The 16409-nt window shown below is 48.8% G+C and overlaps 1 protein-coding gene across 3 annotated transcripts in view; it reads right to left on the reverse strand.

Moving 5' to 3' along the window:
• The window catches only part of FRMD4B (FERM domain containing 4B), a 288020-nt gene that overhangs the window by 109136 nt on the left and 162475 nt on the right, over window positions 1-16409 (reverse strand). For all 3 annotated transcript variants that reach the window (XM_075321403.1, XM_075321404.1, XM_075321402.1), the window contains exon 5: window positions 1833-1917. In XM_075321403.1, the coding sequence (XP_075177518.1) occupies window positions 1833-1917 (85 nt within the window). The remainder of the gene's footprint in view (window positions 1-1832; window positions 1918-16409) is intronic.

The following is a 16409-nucleotide window of genomic DNA, read 5'->3' on the forward strand; positions in this document are numbered from 1 at the left end:
AGAAAAAAAAGACCCACCCAAACTTCCTTTAGAGAAAGACAAAGACCGTCCCCACTTCCTGCAGAGACAAAGACAAGACTGGCATCCTATAGAGAGACAAAGTCCTGACCCAGTACACTTGATAATAGTCAGTAGAAAACAGGTCACCCCGAGGCCAGCACTTCAAAATGACACTTTGCAGATAAGACAACATAATAATTAAATAAAGCCCCGCCCTACTTCCTTTACAGAAACCCAAAGACCCACACCACTTCCTGTGGAGAGACAAAGCCCCACCCACTTGCTGTAGAGAAAAAGCCATGCCCACTTCCTGTGGAGAGACAAAGCCATGCCCACTTCCTGTGGAGAGACAAAGCCATGCCCACTTCCTGTGGAGAGACAAAGCCATGCCCACTTCCTGTGGAGAGACAAAGCCATGCCCACCTCCTGTGGAGAGACAAAGCCATGCCCACCTCCTGTGGAGAGACAAAGCCATGCCCACCTCCTGTGGAGAGACAAAGCCATGCCCACCTCCTGTGGAGAGACAAAGCCATGCCCACTTCCTGTGGAGAGACAAAGCCATGCCCACTTCCTGTGGAGAGACAAAGCCATGCCCACTTCCTGTGGAGAGCCAAAGCCATGCCCACTTCCTGTGGAGAGACAAAGCCATGCCCACTTCCTGTGGAGAGACAAAGCCATGCCCACTTCCTGTGGAAAGACAAAGCCATGCCCACTTCCTGTGGAGAGACAAAGCCATGCCCACTTCCTGTGGAGAGACAAAGCCATGCCCACTTCCTGTGGCGAGACAAAGCCCCGCCCCCATTTCCTGTAATCCGTTACAATGTCTCCGGTCATACAGACGGATTACACTAGATAACAGGCAGTAGGAAACAAGTCACGCAGCAGGAGACGCCCAATGGCGGCACTTTGCATTGATGCTTTGCAGATAATACAACATAATAATCATTAAATTACGTGATTTATAGATCGTCCATTCATCACATTATCTAACAAATGAGAACAAGTCTGAAGGTTCAGGAACCATAAATTTCACTTTCTCATAAAAAGTTCAACTTGGAATCAGAAGGGATTGGAGAGGATCCAGGGGATCTCTGTATTTTTGTTTGTTTGCCCCCGGTACTCGTCCTCCATCATAGTGCAATATTACAAATGATGGCGGCTAATCTGAGGATAAACACTGCCGCAACATGTCGGGGCAGCGTCTCATTCCATGCTGACATCTCACAATGCCGGCACTGTGTATAGCGCCTGCTATTAGGGAAGGTGGATACAATTGTATAAATTGTGAGTTGTGTTGTGCTGCGCCTACTCATATATTGAATATTATGTATATACAAGTCTCAGCCTACCCTGCTAAATAAAGTGAAGCCTGGACAATACAAGTGCCCCCAATACAGTGTTCAACCCCCTTCACTAATGACAGAACGGCGTTACCTATAAACAATTTGACCAGTAGAATCCCCCTAGTAATACTGGTTCCAGCACAGTGCCTCCCCGATGCAAAGGGCACCACATTAATGTTGCCAGAACATGATATTCTTTCACTGCTGTACAGCTAGAGAATACATTTTTTCTTCCCGTGGCCACCACTAGGGGGAGCCCAGTGCATACATATTTACATAGTACCCAATATAAGGGGATTAATGCAATACAAGTGCCCTCTAGTGGAGGCTACCAGCACATTTTTGAGGTAGACATAACAGGTGTTCTCCCTTATTTCTGGACAAGTGTGGAATAATGGAATAATGTGACACCAGAGCTTTTCTGAGCAGCATTTTCAACACTTATAGAAAACTTGTGCAAATAATGTCCTGAATTTACTTGTACATTACCTTGAATACGCAGGCCTTCGCATTAAGGAAAAATAATTCCACTGTTGTGTTTTCTTTGAGAAACGTTATACTTTCAATGTAGAACCTGGAAGAAAAACATAAAGGGTTAACTCATGTAAGAAATATATTAAAGGGAATCTGTAGGATCAACCCACCAAACTGCATATACTGTATGGACATATATATATATATATATATATATACACACACACATACACTGTATGGTGACTCAGTGGTTAGCACTGTATGTTGACTAATTGGTTGGCACTGTATGGTGGCTCAGTGATTAGCACTGTACGACGGCTCAGTTACTAGCACTGTACAGCGCAGTGGCTCAATGGTTAGCATTGTACAGGGACTCAGTGATTAGCATTGTACGGTGGCTCAGTGGTTAGCAGTGTACGATGGCTCAGTGGTTAGCACTGTACAACAGCTGAGTTAGCGTTAAACAGTGGCTCAGTAGTTAGCACTGCACCAGGGCTCAGTGGTTAGCACTGTATGGTGGCTCAGTTGTTAGCACTGTACGGTGGTTCATTGGTTAAAACAGTTTGGTGGCTCAGTGGTTAGGACTGTATGGTGACTCATTGGTTAGCACTGTATGGTGGCTCAGTTATTAACACTGTACGGTGGCTCAGTGTTTAGCGCTGTATGGTGGCTCAGTGGTTAGCACTGTACGACGGCTGAGTTATTAGCACTGTACAGTGGCTCAATGGTTAGCACTGTACAGGGGCTCAGTGATTAGCACTGTACAGTGATTCAGTGTTTAGCATTGTACGGTGGCTCAGTGGTTGGCAGTGCACAATAGTTCAGGGGTTAGCACTGTACAGTGGCTCAGTGGTTAGCACTGTACGAGGGCTCAGTAACTAGCATTGTACTGTAGCTCAGTTATTAGCACTGTACAGTAGTTCAGTGTTTAGCGCTGTATGGTGGCTCAGTGGTTAGCACTGTATGATGGCTGAGTTACTACCACTGTACAGAGGCTCAATGGCTAGCACTGTACAGGGGCTCAGTGATTAGCACTGTACAGTGGTTAGCATTGTACGGTGGCTCAGTAGTTAGCACTGTACAGTGTCTCAGTGGTTAGCACCCATGGCTCAGTGGTTAGCACTCATGGCTAACTGGTTAGTACTGTTGTTTTGCAGTACTGGGGCACTGGGTTCAAAGGCCGTCAAGGACAACATCTGCAAGGAGTTTGTATGTTCTCCCCGTGTTTGCGTAGGGTTCCTCTAGGTTCTTTCCAGACTGATAGGGAACTTAGCTTGTGAGCCCCTATGGGGACAGTGATGATAATGTATCTAAAGTGCTTCGGAATATGATAGAGCTATATAAGCAATGCAAAATAATACATCCAATATGGACACTTTACTGATATGTTTTCTCCTTGCAGTTTTTTGTCTTCATAATAAGAACTGCTAAGTCTGCATTACTGGCCCTTTAAATATTTAAAGGGCCAACACAGTTTCAGAACCTGTAGTTGAATACTAATAAGTGAACATGTAGGAGTACGGCAACCTACGCTATGTTTGTGTATAGTAGAACATTGGGCAATAGTGTGAGTGCAGTACCAAGAATTAGCAGATGCTTCATCATTAGGTCTTGCAGAAGGCAGATCTTTCCAAAGTAAACACGAAAATTCCTCCGGGTTCATGATCGCTCAATACGACACCGGAGCAAAATGGCAGAACTCGTGATATAGTCATTACTCTCATCCAGTGTAATGAATGACTGACATGAACGAATGGATAGACGAAAGATCAACCGCGCAGGACCGACAGATATGGCAGTCTGTACTCTGCTGTCCGGATCTACATGAAATCCCACAGAGAGAAGCGGGTATTATAAGGTCACTCCTGAAGCCATCACTAAGGCACATTACTAAATTGCTAATTAAAGGGGCTGTCCACCTAGGGGGACTTGTCTTAAATGCATATATTTTTAGCAAAAAAATGTAATTGGCTTTCATTAGTTTTGCCTTCTGCAGCCTCTGTGTTGCACTGTGTATTTCTGGCTGCAGATAACTGTGAATCCATCAGTGAACGGATCCTGACAGTATAATGGAAGAGTTTTCTTTCATTTCTTCTTTTCAGGTTCCTCTCATCCGATTTATGACTACACACCACAGTAAAGTTAAATATGCAAGGAAGGAAAGAGCCCAGAAAAGGCAAACAGTGCAACATTTTTTAATGGAACTGAATTGCAAAATTATTTGTAGCCCCAGTAACACCATATCTGCAGTTTATTAGCGTTTGGGGATGTGGCAGGTTCACATATTAAATTGACTCGCCCACCCCAGGGCTATGGGACACCCGGTGCCGGGCCGGACTAGTCCGGGGGTCGTCAGTGGTGGCGGGGCCCGACTCCGTGGCCCTGGTGGGTGTCAATTAAATATGGCTTCAGTGACTTGGGGTGAATAAAGTTTGTGTTCGTCACGCCACCTGTGGTATGCGGCTATTAAGCCGCCGCTGCTGCTGTATGAGGCCTCCAGGGTGATGATATGGCAGCAATGGTGGTACTGCTCCCCACAGGTGGAGCGGTGCCCCGGGGACAATGTTGGTGCTTGGAAGTGTCTATGCAGAGAAATAACTGAGGCAACACCAGGGGTGCAGTTTCAAGGTCTTTACTCACAGTTCTTGTCAAGGCCTGCAGGAGCCTTTGGACTGCTGGGACCACCGTCGGGGACCTCCGCCGATCCCGGGTAGATCTGGGGGTAAATGCCAGTGCACCCCTCTAATTGTGTCCTTTCTCAGCTGACTTCACTGGCCACCAGCTCTGAAGCTCTCTGTGGCCCTGGAATCCCTTCGTTCCCTGCTTGGTGTCACCTGGACCCTCCGAGTCCCAGGGTCTTCACCAGGAAGCGTCACTTTCTTCTTTCTTGAGCTCCTGCCTGACTAGAGCTCTTCTTCCACTCTCTGTTTCTCTCCTTCTCTGTTGCTTTTTTTCTCTGTTGCGGACACTCTGAACTCACAGAGCTCCTTTCTCTTTCACAGCTACATGCTGGCTCCTCACTCTCTCACTCTCTGACGTAAACTGAAACTCTGCCCTTCCTCTCTGCTCTGCACTCGGCTGGCTCTTCCCACACCCCGGTTGCTAAGCTACCACCCTATGGGAGCAGGGATGGGTCTTACGACCCCTCCCAGCATGCAGCATGGGAGGGTTGCTGCCACTGTCCCTGGTCCCAGTGTGTGCCTACCAATGGGTATAGTGCAGGTTTACCTGGGAACTGGCATGTACCCCTTTCCTTACCCAGGCTGGGACATCACACCTCTGACTGGGGTGCAATGTCTCTGTGGCGACGGAAGCCTCAGGGGCGCCACATCTTTCTACAGGAAGTGGGGGTGGGACTTTGTCTCTCCACAGGAAGTGGGATGGGGATTTGTTTCTATACAGGAATTGGAGTGTGGTTTTGTCTCTCTACAGGAAGTGTGGGTGAATCTTTGTTTCTCTACAGGAAGTGTGGGAGAATCTTTGTCTCTACAGGAAGTGTGGGTGAATCTTTGTCTCTACAGGAAGTGTGGGTAAATCTTTGTCTCTACAGGAAGTGTGGGTGAATCTTTGTCTCTTTACAGGAAGTGTGGGTGAATCTTTGTCTCTACGGGAAGTGTGGGGGAATCTTTGTCTCTACAGGAAGTGTGGGAGAATCTTTGTCTCTACAGGAAGTGTGGGAGAATCTTTGTCTCTACAGGAAGTGTGGGAGAATCTTTGTCTCTACAGGAAGTGTGGGTGAATCTTTGTCTCTACAGGAAGTGTGGGTGAATCTTTGTCTCTACGGGAAGTGTGGGAGAATCTTTGTCTCTACAGGAAGTGTGGGTGAATCTTTGTCTCTACAGGAAGTGTGGGTGAATCTTTGTCTCTACAGGAAGTGTGGGGGAATCTTTGTCTCTACGGGAAGTGTGGGGGAATCTTTGTCTCTACAGGAAGTGTGGGGGAATCTTTGTCTCGCTACAGGAAGTGTGGGTGAATCTTCGTCTCTTTACAGGAAGTGTGGGTGAATCTTTGTCTCTACAGGAAGTGTGGGGGAATCTTTGTCTCTACGGGAAGTGTGGGGGAATCTTTGTCTCTACAGGAAGTGTGGGGGAATCTTTGTCTCTTTACAGGAAGTGTGGGGGAATCTTTGTCTCTACAGGAAGTGTGGGTGAATCTTTGTCTCTTTACAGGAAGTGTGGGTGAATCTTTGTCTCTTTACAGGAAGTGTGGGTGAATCTTTGTCTCTACAGGAAGTGTGGGTGAATCTTTGTCTCTCTACAGGAAGTGTGGGTGAATCTTTGTCTCTCTACAGGAAGTGTGGGTGAATCTTTGTCTCTACAGGAAGTGTGGGTGAATCTTTGTCTCTCTACAGGAAGTGTGGGTGAATCTTTGTCTCTTTACAGGAAGTGTGGGTGAATCTTTGTCTCTCTACAGGAAGTGTGGGTGAATCTTTGTCTCTCTACAGGAAGTGTGGGGGAATCTTTGTCTCTTTACAGGAAGTGTGGGTGAATCTTTGTTTCTCTATAGGAAGTGTGGGTGAATCTTTGTCTCTACAGGAAGTGTGGGGGAATCTTTGTCTCTATGGGAAGTGTGGGGGAATCTTTGTCTCTACGGGAAGTGTGGGTGAATCTTTGTCTCTACGGGAAGTGTGGGTGAATCTTTGTCTCTACGGGAAGTGTGGGTGAATCTTTGTCTCTCTACAGGAAGTGTGGGTGAATCTTTGTCTCTCTACAGGAAGTGTGGGTGAATCTTTGTCTCTCTACAGGAAGTGTGGGTAAATCTTTGTCTCTCTACAGGAAGTGTGGGTGAATCTTTGTCTCTCTACAGGAAGTGTGGGTGAATCTTGTCTCTCTACAGGAAGTGTGGGTGAATCTTTGTCTCTTTACAGGAAGTGTGGGTGAATCTTTGTCTCTCTACAGGAAGTGTGGGTGAATCTTTGTCTCTACAGGAAGTGTGGGGGAATCTTTGTCTCTACGGGAAGTGTGGGTGAATCTTTGTCTCTACAGGAAGTGTGGGGGAATCTTTGTCTTTTTACAGGAAGTGTGGGGGAATCTTTGTCTCTACAGGAAGTGTGGGTGAATCTTTGTCTCTTTACAGGAAGTGTGGGTGAATCTTTGTCTCTCTACAGGAAGTGTGGGTGAATCTTTGTCTCTCTACAGGAAGTGTGGGTGAATCTTTGTCTCTACAGGAAGTGTGGGTGAATCTTTGTCTCTACAGGAAGTGTGGGGGAATCTTTGTCTCTACGGGAAGTGTGGGGGAATCTTTGTCTCTCTACAGGAAGTGTGGGTGAATCTTTGTTTCTCTACAGGAAGTGTGGGGGAATCTTTGTCTCTACAGGAAGTGTGGGTGAATCTTTGTCTCTACAGGAAGTGTGGGTGAATCTTTGTCTCTACAGGAAGTGTGGGGGAATCTTTGTCTCTACGGGAAGTGTGGGGGAATCTTTGTCTCTACGGGAAGTGTGGGGGAATCTTTGTCTCTACAGGAAGTGTGGGTGAATCTTTGTCTCTACAGGAAGTATGGGTGAATCTTTGTCTCTACAGGAAGTGTGGGGGAATCTTTGTCTCTACGGGAAGTGAGGGTGGGTCTTTGTCTCTACGGGAAGTGTGGGTGAATCTTTGTCTCTACAGGAAGTGTGGGTGAATCTTTGTCTCTACAGGAAGTGTGGGGGAATCTTTGTCTCTACGGGAAGTGTGGGTGAATCTTTGTCTCTCTACAGGAAGTGTGGATGAATCTTCGTCTCTTTACAGGAAGTGTGGGTGAATCTTTGTCTCTCTACAGGAAGTGTGGGTGAATCTTCGTCTCTTTACAGGAAGTGTGGGTGAATCTTTGTCTCTACAGGAAAAGTGAGTGAATCTTTGTCTCTATAGGAAGTGTAGGTGAATCTTTGTCTTTACAGGAAGTAGAGGCTGATCTTCATCTCTCTAAAGGAATTTGGAGGGGATCTTTGTATTTACACTGGAAGTAAGGTTGGTCTTTGACTGTACATGAAGTGAGGCAGGTCTTTGTCTCTCTACAGGAAGTGGAGCCGATCTGTGTCTTTCCACAGAAAGTTAGGAGTGAGTCTTCATCTATATATTGAAAGGGTGGCAAGTCTTTATATCACTACTGGAAATAGGGGCAGGTGTTTGTCTTTCTGCTCCTGGTCTCCTGTCTGTAAAACTCCATACAGACAACACAGAGAGGCAGGGTTTCAGTTCAGTGCAGGCAAACCATTGAATAACAGAACAATGCCTTTCGGTAAGTTAGAAAAAATAAAAGAGTGGGGCATGGCTTTGTCTCTCTCTACGGGAATTGGAGTGTGACTTTCCCTCTCTCTTTACAGAAATTGGGGGAAGGCTGTACCTTTTTATCTACAGGAAGTGGGGGATGGCTTTACCTTCCTATCTACAGGAAGTGGGGGATGGCTTTACCTTCCTATCTACAGGAAGTGGGGGATGGCTTTACCTTCCTATCTACAGGAAGTGGGGGATGGCTTTACCTTCCTATCTACAGGAAGTGGGGGATGGCTTTACCTTCCTATCTACAGGAAGTGGGGGATGGCTTTACCTTCCTATCTACAGGAAGTGGGGGATGGCTTTACCTTCCTATCTACAGGAAGTGGGGGATGGCTTTACCTTCCTATCTACAGGAAGTGGGGGATGGCTTTACCTTCCTATCTACAGGAAGTGGGGGATGGCTTTACCTTCCTATCTACAGGAAGTGGGGGATGGCTTTACCTTCCTATCTACAGGAAGTGGGGGATGGCTTTACCTTCCTATCTACAGGAAGTGGGGGATGGCTTTACCTTCCTATCTACAGGAAGTGGGGGATGGCTTTACCTTCCTATCTACAGGAAGTGGGGGATAGCTTTACCTTTCTATCTACACGAATTGGGGGATGGCTTTACCTTTCTATCTACAGGAATTGGGGGATGGCTTTGTATTACTATGTACAGCAAGTGGGACATGGCTTTGTCTCTCTCTACAGGAAGTGGGGTGTGGCTTTGTCTCTCTACAGGAAGTGGGGTGTGGCTTTGTCTCTCTACAGGAAGTGGGGTGTGGCTTTGTCTCTCTACAGGAAGTGGGGCATGGCTTTGTAACTCTAAAGGAAGTGGACTGTGTTTTTTCTTTCTCTTTACAGAAAATGGAGTGTGACTTTGTCTCTCTCTACAGGAAGTGGGACATGGCTTTGTCTCTCTCTACAGGAAGTGGGACATGGCTTTGTCTCTCTCTACAGGAAGTGAATTGTGGTTTTTCTTTTTCTTTACAGGAAGTGGGTCAGGGCTTTGTCTCTACAGGAAATGGGGCATGACTTTGTCTCTCTACAGGAAGTGGGGGGCATGACTTTGTCTCTCTACAGGAAGTGGGGGGCATGACATTGTCTCTCTACAGGAAGTGGGGGGCATGACTTTGTCTCTCTACAGGAAGTGGGGGGCATGACATTGTCTCTCTACAGGAAGTGGGGGGCATGACTTTGTCTCTCTCTATACAAGAAGTAGGTGGGTCTTTGTCTCTCTACAAGAGTTAGAGGTGGATATCATCTCTCTACAGGAAGTGGGGTGGATATTTGTCCATAAACAGGAAATGGTGGTGGGTGTTTGTCTTTTTACAGGAAGTGGGGTGGGATTTTGACTCTCTACATGAAACAATGCAGTTCTTTGTCTCTCTATAGGAAGTAGGGCAGTTCTTTGTCTTTCCGCAGGATGTGAGCAGTGAATCTTTATCTATATACTAGGAAGGGTGGCAAATCGTTGTCTTGCTCCTGGAATCGGGGGCAGGTCTTTGTCTTTCTGCTCTGCTCTCCTGTCTGTAAAACTCCATACACACATAACAGAGAGACAGACTTTCAGTTCAGAGCAGGCAAACCATTGGATAATGACAGGAGCAATACCCTCTGGGAAGTCAGGTAAGGAAGTAAGTTTCAGAACCTATAGTGCTGGCCTGGCAGAATGCTGATGAAGAGGAAGTGCACTCTCAAAAAGACTGGATGAAAGTTGTACAACATAAAAATGGGGATATTTAGGGCTGGTATGTGCCCAAAAAACCCCCAAAATAGTTTTACTATGCTTTTTTACGGATTTTGAATAAAAGGACAAGTACATATTAAAAAATAACTTTCTGCAGTCACCACTAGAGGGAGCCCTATACACTGAATCATAAGACAGTGTCCAGTAGTACCCTCTCATGGTGCTAAAGGCAGCCTCCTTTTTTTATGCCTTTGTAGGGATATAGGTCCAGTTTTATGGACCTACACTTATGGCAGTCTGTTTTGCACCCATATGGATACAATATACGCTGTCTGCTGTTACAAGTGGTATACAGCAGCCTCCATATACAGACACCAGTAAAGATGTTGTGCTTACAATTGCTAAAATATTATGAAATTCTCAAACATTTCACTTTTACATTAAAAAATAAACCCTTCAACTTTTATCCAAAAATTGAGTCACGGAGAATCCAGAATCACTCCCCGGCTCCCACGTGTCTCGCACTCGGCTCTTCTGATCTTAATGGATTAGTGCACACAGGGCAGCGCCAGCCGGTGCCAGTTTGTGCCCTTTTAGTCTGTAGATTTTATGACCCGAGCATGAGAAGTTCTAGTAGTCAGTCAGGTTAATGGGTAATAAATGCTGGAGGGCAGAAGTCTGCAATCTGCGGCTCTCCGGATGATGTGCACCCAAGTGATCACTAATGGGAAGATTTCTGATGCTCACTCATCACTAGTTACCAGTACAGAGCACCCGAGCATGGTAGTGCCCACTCATCACTAGTTACAAGTACAGAGCACCTGAGCATGGTAGTGCCCGCTCATCACTAGTTACCAGTACAGAGCACCCGAGCATGGTAGTGCCCGCTCATCACTAGTTACAAGTACAGAGCACCTGAGCATGGTAGTGCCCACTCATCACTAGTTACAAGTACAGAGCACCTGAGCATGGTAGTGCCCACTCATCACTAGTTACCAGTACTGAGCACCTGAGCATGGTAGTGCCCACTCATCAATAGTTACCAGTACTGAGCACCTGAGCATGGTAGTGCCCACTCATCAATAGTTACCAGTACTGAGCACCCAAGCATGGTAGTGCCCGCTCATCACTAGTTACGAGTACAGAGCACCTGAGTATGGTACTGCCCGCTCATTACTAGTTACAAGTACTGAGCACCCGAGCATGGTAGTGCTCGCTCATCACTAGTTACGAGTACTGAGCACCCGAGCATGGTAGTGCAAGCTCATCACTAGTTACGAGTACAGAGCACCCGAGCATGGTAGAGCCCGCTCATCACTAGTTACCAGTACTGAGCACCCGAGCATGGTAGTGCCCACTCATCACTAGTTACCAGTACAGAGCACCCGAGCATGGTAGTGCCCACTCATCACTAGTTACCAGTACAGAGCACCCGAGCATGGTAGTGCCCGCTCATCACTAGTTACGAGTACCGAGCACCCGAGCATGGTAGTGCCCACTCATCACTAGTTACCAGTACAGAGCACCCGAGCATGGTAGTGCCCGCTCATCACTAGTTACGAGTACTGAGCACCCGAGCATGGTAGTGCCCACTCATCACTAGTTACCAGTACAGAGCACCCGAGCATGGTAGTGCCCACTCATCACTAGTTACCAGTACAGAGCACCCGAGCATGGTAGTGCCCGCTCATCACTAGTTACGAGTACCGAGCACCCGAGCATGGTAGTACCCGCTCATCACTAGTTACCAGTACTGAGCACCTGAGCATGGTAGAGCCCGCTCATCACTAGTTACCAGTACAGAGCACCCGAGCATGGTAGAGCCCGCTCATCACTAGTTACCAGTACTGAGCACCCGAGCATGGTAGTGCCCGCTCATCACTAGTTACCAGTACTGAGCACCCGAGCATGGTAGTGCTCACTCATCACTAGTTACAAGTACTGAGCACCCGAGCATGGTAGTGCCCGCTCATCACTAGTTACCAGTACTGAGCCCCCGAGCATGGTAGTGCTCACTCATCACTAGTTACAAGTACTGAGCACCCGAGCATGGTAGTGCCCACTGATCACTAGTTACCAGTACTGAGCACCCGAGCATGGTAGTGCCCGCTCATCACTAGTTACGAGTACTGAGCACCCGAGAGTGGTAGTGCCCGCTCATCACTAGTTACAAGTACTGAGCACCCGAGAGTGGTAGTGCCCGCTCATCACTAGTTACAAGTACTGAGCACCCGAGCATGGTAGTGCCCACTCATCACTAGTTACCAGTACTGAGCACCCGAGCATGGTAGTGCCCACTGATCACTAGTTACAAGTACAGAGCCCCCGAGCATGGTAGTGCCCGCTCATCACTAGTTACCAGTACAGAGCACCTGAGCATGGTAGTGCCCGCTCATCACTAGTTACCAGTACTGAGCACCCGAGCATGGTAGTGCCCACTCATCACTAGTTACAAGTACAGAGCACCTGAGCATGGTAGTGCCCGCTCATCACTAGTTACCAGTACAGAGCACCCGAGCATGGTAGTGCCCACTCATCACTAGTTACCAGTACTGAGCACCTGAGCATGGTAGTGCCCACTCATCAATAGTTACCAGTACTGAGCACCCAAGCATGGTAGTGCCCGCTCATCACTAGTTACGAGTACAGAGCACCTGAGTATGGTAGTGCCCGCTCATTACTAGTTACGAGTACTGAGCACCCGAGCATGGTAGAGCCCGCTCATCACTAGTTACCAGTACTGAGCACCCGAGCATGGTAGTGCCCACTCATCACTAGTTACCAGTACAGAGCACCCGAGCATGGTAGTGCCCACTCATCACTAGTTACCAGTACAGAGCACCCGAGCATGGTAGTGCCCGCTCATCACTAGTTACGAGTACCGAGCACCCGAGCATGGTAGTGCCCACTCATCACTAGTTACCAGTACAGAGCACCCGAGCATGGTAGTGCCCGCTCATCACTAGTTACGAGTACTGAGCACCCGAGCATGGTAGTGCCCACTCATCACTAGTTACCAGTACAGAGCACCCGAGCATGGTAGTGCCCACTCATCACTAGTTACAAGTACAGAGCACCTGAGCATGGTAGTGCCCGCTCATCACTAGTTACCAGTACAGAGCACCCGAGCATGGTAGTGCCCGCTCATCACTAGTTACCAGTACAGAGCACCCGAGCATGGTAGTGCCCACTCATCACTAGTTACCAGTACTGAGCACCTGAGCATGGTAGTGCCCACTCATCAATAGTTACCAGTACTGAGCACCCAAGCATGGTAGTGCCCGCTCATCACTAGTTACGAGTACAGAGCACCTGAGTATGGTAGTGCCCGCTCATTACTAGTTACAAGTACTGAGCACCCGAGCATGGTAGTGCTCGCTCATCACTAGTTACGAGTACTGAGCACCCGAGCATGGTAGTGCAAGCTCATCACTAGTTACGAGTACTGAGCACCCGAGCATGGTAGAGCCCGCTCATCACTAGTTACCAGTACTGAGCACCCGAGCATGGTAGTGCCCACTCATCACTAGTTACCAGTACAGAGCACCCGAGCATGGTAGTGCCCGCTCATCACTAGTTACGAGTACCGAGCACCCGAGCATGGTAGTGCCCACTCATCACTAGTTACCAGTACAGAGCACCCGAGCATGGTAGTGCCCGCTCATCACTAGTTACGAGTACCGAGCACCCGAGCATGGTAGTGCCCACTCATCACTAGTTACCAGTACAGAGCACCCGAGCATGGTAGTGCCCGCTCATCACTAGTTACAAGTACTGAGCACCCGAGCATGGTAGTGCCCGCTCATCACTAGTTACCAGTACTGAGCCCCCGAGCATGGTAGTGCTCACTCATCACTAGTTACAAGTACTGAGCACCCGAGCATGGTAGTGCCCACTGATCACTAGTTACCAGTACTGAGCACCCGAGCATGGTAGTGCCCGCTCATCACTAGTTACGAGTACTGAGCACCCGAGAGTGGTAGTGCCCGCTCATCACTAGTTACAAGTACTGAGCACCCGAGAGTGGTAGTGCCCGCTCATCACTAGTTACAAGTACTGAGCACCCGAGCATGGTAGTGCCCACTCATCACTAGTTACCAGTACTGAGCACCCGAGCATGGTAGTGCCCACTGATCACTAGTTACAAGTACAGAGCCCCCGAGCATGGTAGTGCCCGCTCATCACTAGTTACCAGTACAGAGCACCTGAGCATGGTAGTGCCCGCTCATCACTAGTTACCAGTACTGAGCACCCGAGCATGGTAGTGCCCACTCATCACTAGTTACAAGTACAGAGCACCTGAGCATGGTAGTGCCCGCTCATCACTAGTTACCAGTACAGAGCACCCGAGCATGGTAGTGCCCACTCATCACTAGTTACCAGTACTGAGCACCTGAGCATGGTAGTGCCCACTCATCAATAGTTACCAGTACTGAGCACCCAAGCATGGTAGTGCCCGCTCATCACTAGTTACGAGTACAGAGCACCTGAGTATGGTAGTGCCCGCTCATTACTAGTTACGAGTACTGAGCACCCGAGCATGGTAGAGCCCGCTCATCACTAGTTACCAGTACTGAGCACCCGAGCATGGTAGTGCCCACTCATCACTAGTTACCAGTACAGAGCACCCGAGCATGGTAGTGCCCACTCATCACTAGTTACCAGTACAGAGCACCCGAGCATGGTAGTGCCCGCTCATCACTAGTTACGAGTACCGAGCACCCGAGCATGGTAGTGCCCACTCATCACTAGTTACCAGTACAGAGCACCCGAGCATGGTAGTGCCCGCTCATCACTAGTTACGAGTACTGAGCACCCGAGCATGGTAGTGCCCACTCATCACTAGTTACCAGTACAGAGCACCCGAGCATGGTAGTGCCCACTCATCACTAGTTACAAGTACAGAGCACCTGAGCATGGTAGTGCCCGCTCATCACTAGTTACCAGTACAGAGCACCCGAGCATGGTAGTGCCCGCTCATCACTAGTTACCAGTACAGAGCACCCGAGCATGGTAGTGCCCACTCATCACTAGTTACCAGTACTGAGCACCTGAGCATGGTAGTGCCCACTCATCAATAGTTACCAGTACTGAGCACCCAAGCATGGTAGTGCCCGCTCATCACTAGTTACGAGTACAGAGCACCTGAGTATGGTAGTGCCCGCTCATTACTAGTTACAAGTACTGAGCACCCGAGCATGGTAGTGCTCGCTCATCACTAGTTACGAGTACTGAGCACCCGAGCATGGTAGTGCAAGCTCATCACTAGTTACGAGTACTGAGCACCCGAGCATGGTAGAGCCCGCTCATCACTAGTTACCAGTACTGAGCACCCGAGCATGGTAGTGCCCACTCATCACTAGTTACCAGTACAGAGCACCCGAGCATGGTAGTGCCCGCTCATCACTAGTTACGAGTACCGAGCACCCGAGCATGGTAGTGCCCACTCATCACTAGTTACCAGTACAGAGCACCCGAGCATGGTAGTGCCCGCTCATCACTAGTTACGAGTACCGAGCACCCGAGCATGGTAGTGCCCACTCATCACTAGTTACCAGTACAGAGCACCCGAGCATGGTAGTGCCCGCTCATCACTAGTTACGAGTACTGAGCACCCGAGCATGGTAGTGCCCACTCATCACTAGTTACCAGTACAGAGCACCCGAGCATGGTAGTGCCCACTCATCACTAGTTACCAGTACAGAGCACCCGAGCATGGTAGTGCCCGCTCATCACTAGTTACGAGTACCGAGCACCCGAGCATGGTAGTACCCGCTCATCACTAGTTACCAGTACTGAGCACCTGAGCATGGTAGAGCCCGCTCATCACTAGTTACCAGTACAGAGCACCCGAGCATGGTAGAGCCCGCTCATCACTAGTTACCAGTACTGAGCACCCGAGCATGGTAGTGCCCGCTCATCACTAGTTACCAGTACTGAGCACCCGAGCATGGTAGTGCTCACTCATCACTAGTTACAAGTACTGAGCACCCGAGCATGGTAGTGCCCGCTCATCACTAGTTACGAGTACTGAGCACCCGAGCATGGTAGTGCTCACTCATCACTAGTTACAAGTACTGAGCACCCGAGCATGGTAGTGCCCGCTCATCACTAGTTACCAGTACTGAGCCCCCGAGCATGGTAGTGCTCACTCATCACTAGTTACAAGTACTGAGCACCCGAGCATGGTAGTGCCCACTGATCACTAGTTACCAGTACTGAGCACCCGAGCATGGTAGTGCCCGCTCATCACTAGTTACGAGTACTGAGCACCCGAGAGTGGTAGTGCCCGCTCATCACTAGTTACAAGTACTGAGCACCCGAGAGTGGTAGTGCCCGCTCATCACTAGTTACAAGTACTGAGCACCCGAGCATGGTAGTGCCCACTCATCACTAGTTACCAGTACTGAGCACCCGAGCATGGTAGTGCCCACTGATCACTAGTTACAAGTACAGAGCCCCCGAGCATGGTAGTGCCCGCTCATCACTAGTTACCAGTACAGAGCACCTGAGCATGGTAGTGCCCGCTCATCACTAGTTACCAGTACTGAGCACCCGAGCATGGTAGTGCCCGCTCATCACTAGTTACGAGTACTGAGCACCCGAGCATGGTAGTGCCCGCTCATCACTAGTTACAAGTACTGAGCACCCGAGAGTGGTAGTGCCCG

This window comes from Anomaloglossus baeobatrachus, chromosome 8 (assembly GCF_048569485.1).
Source record: "Anomaloglossus baeobatrachus isolate aAnoBae1 chromosome 8, aAnoBae1.hap1, whole genome shotgun sequence".
In the NCBI taxonomy this organism is placed as follows: domain Eukaryota; kingdom Metazoa; phylum Chordata; class Amphibia; order Anura; family Aromobatidae; genus Anomaloglossus; species Anomaloglossus baeobatrachus.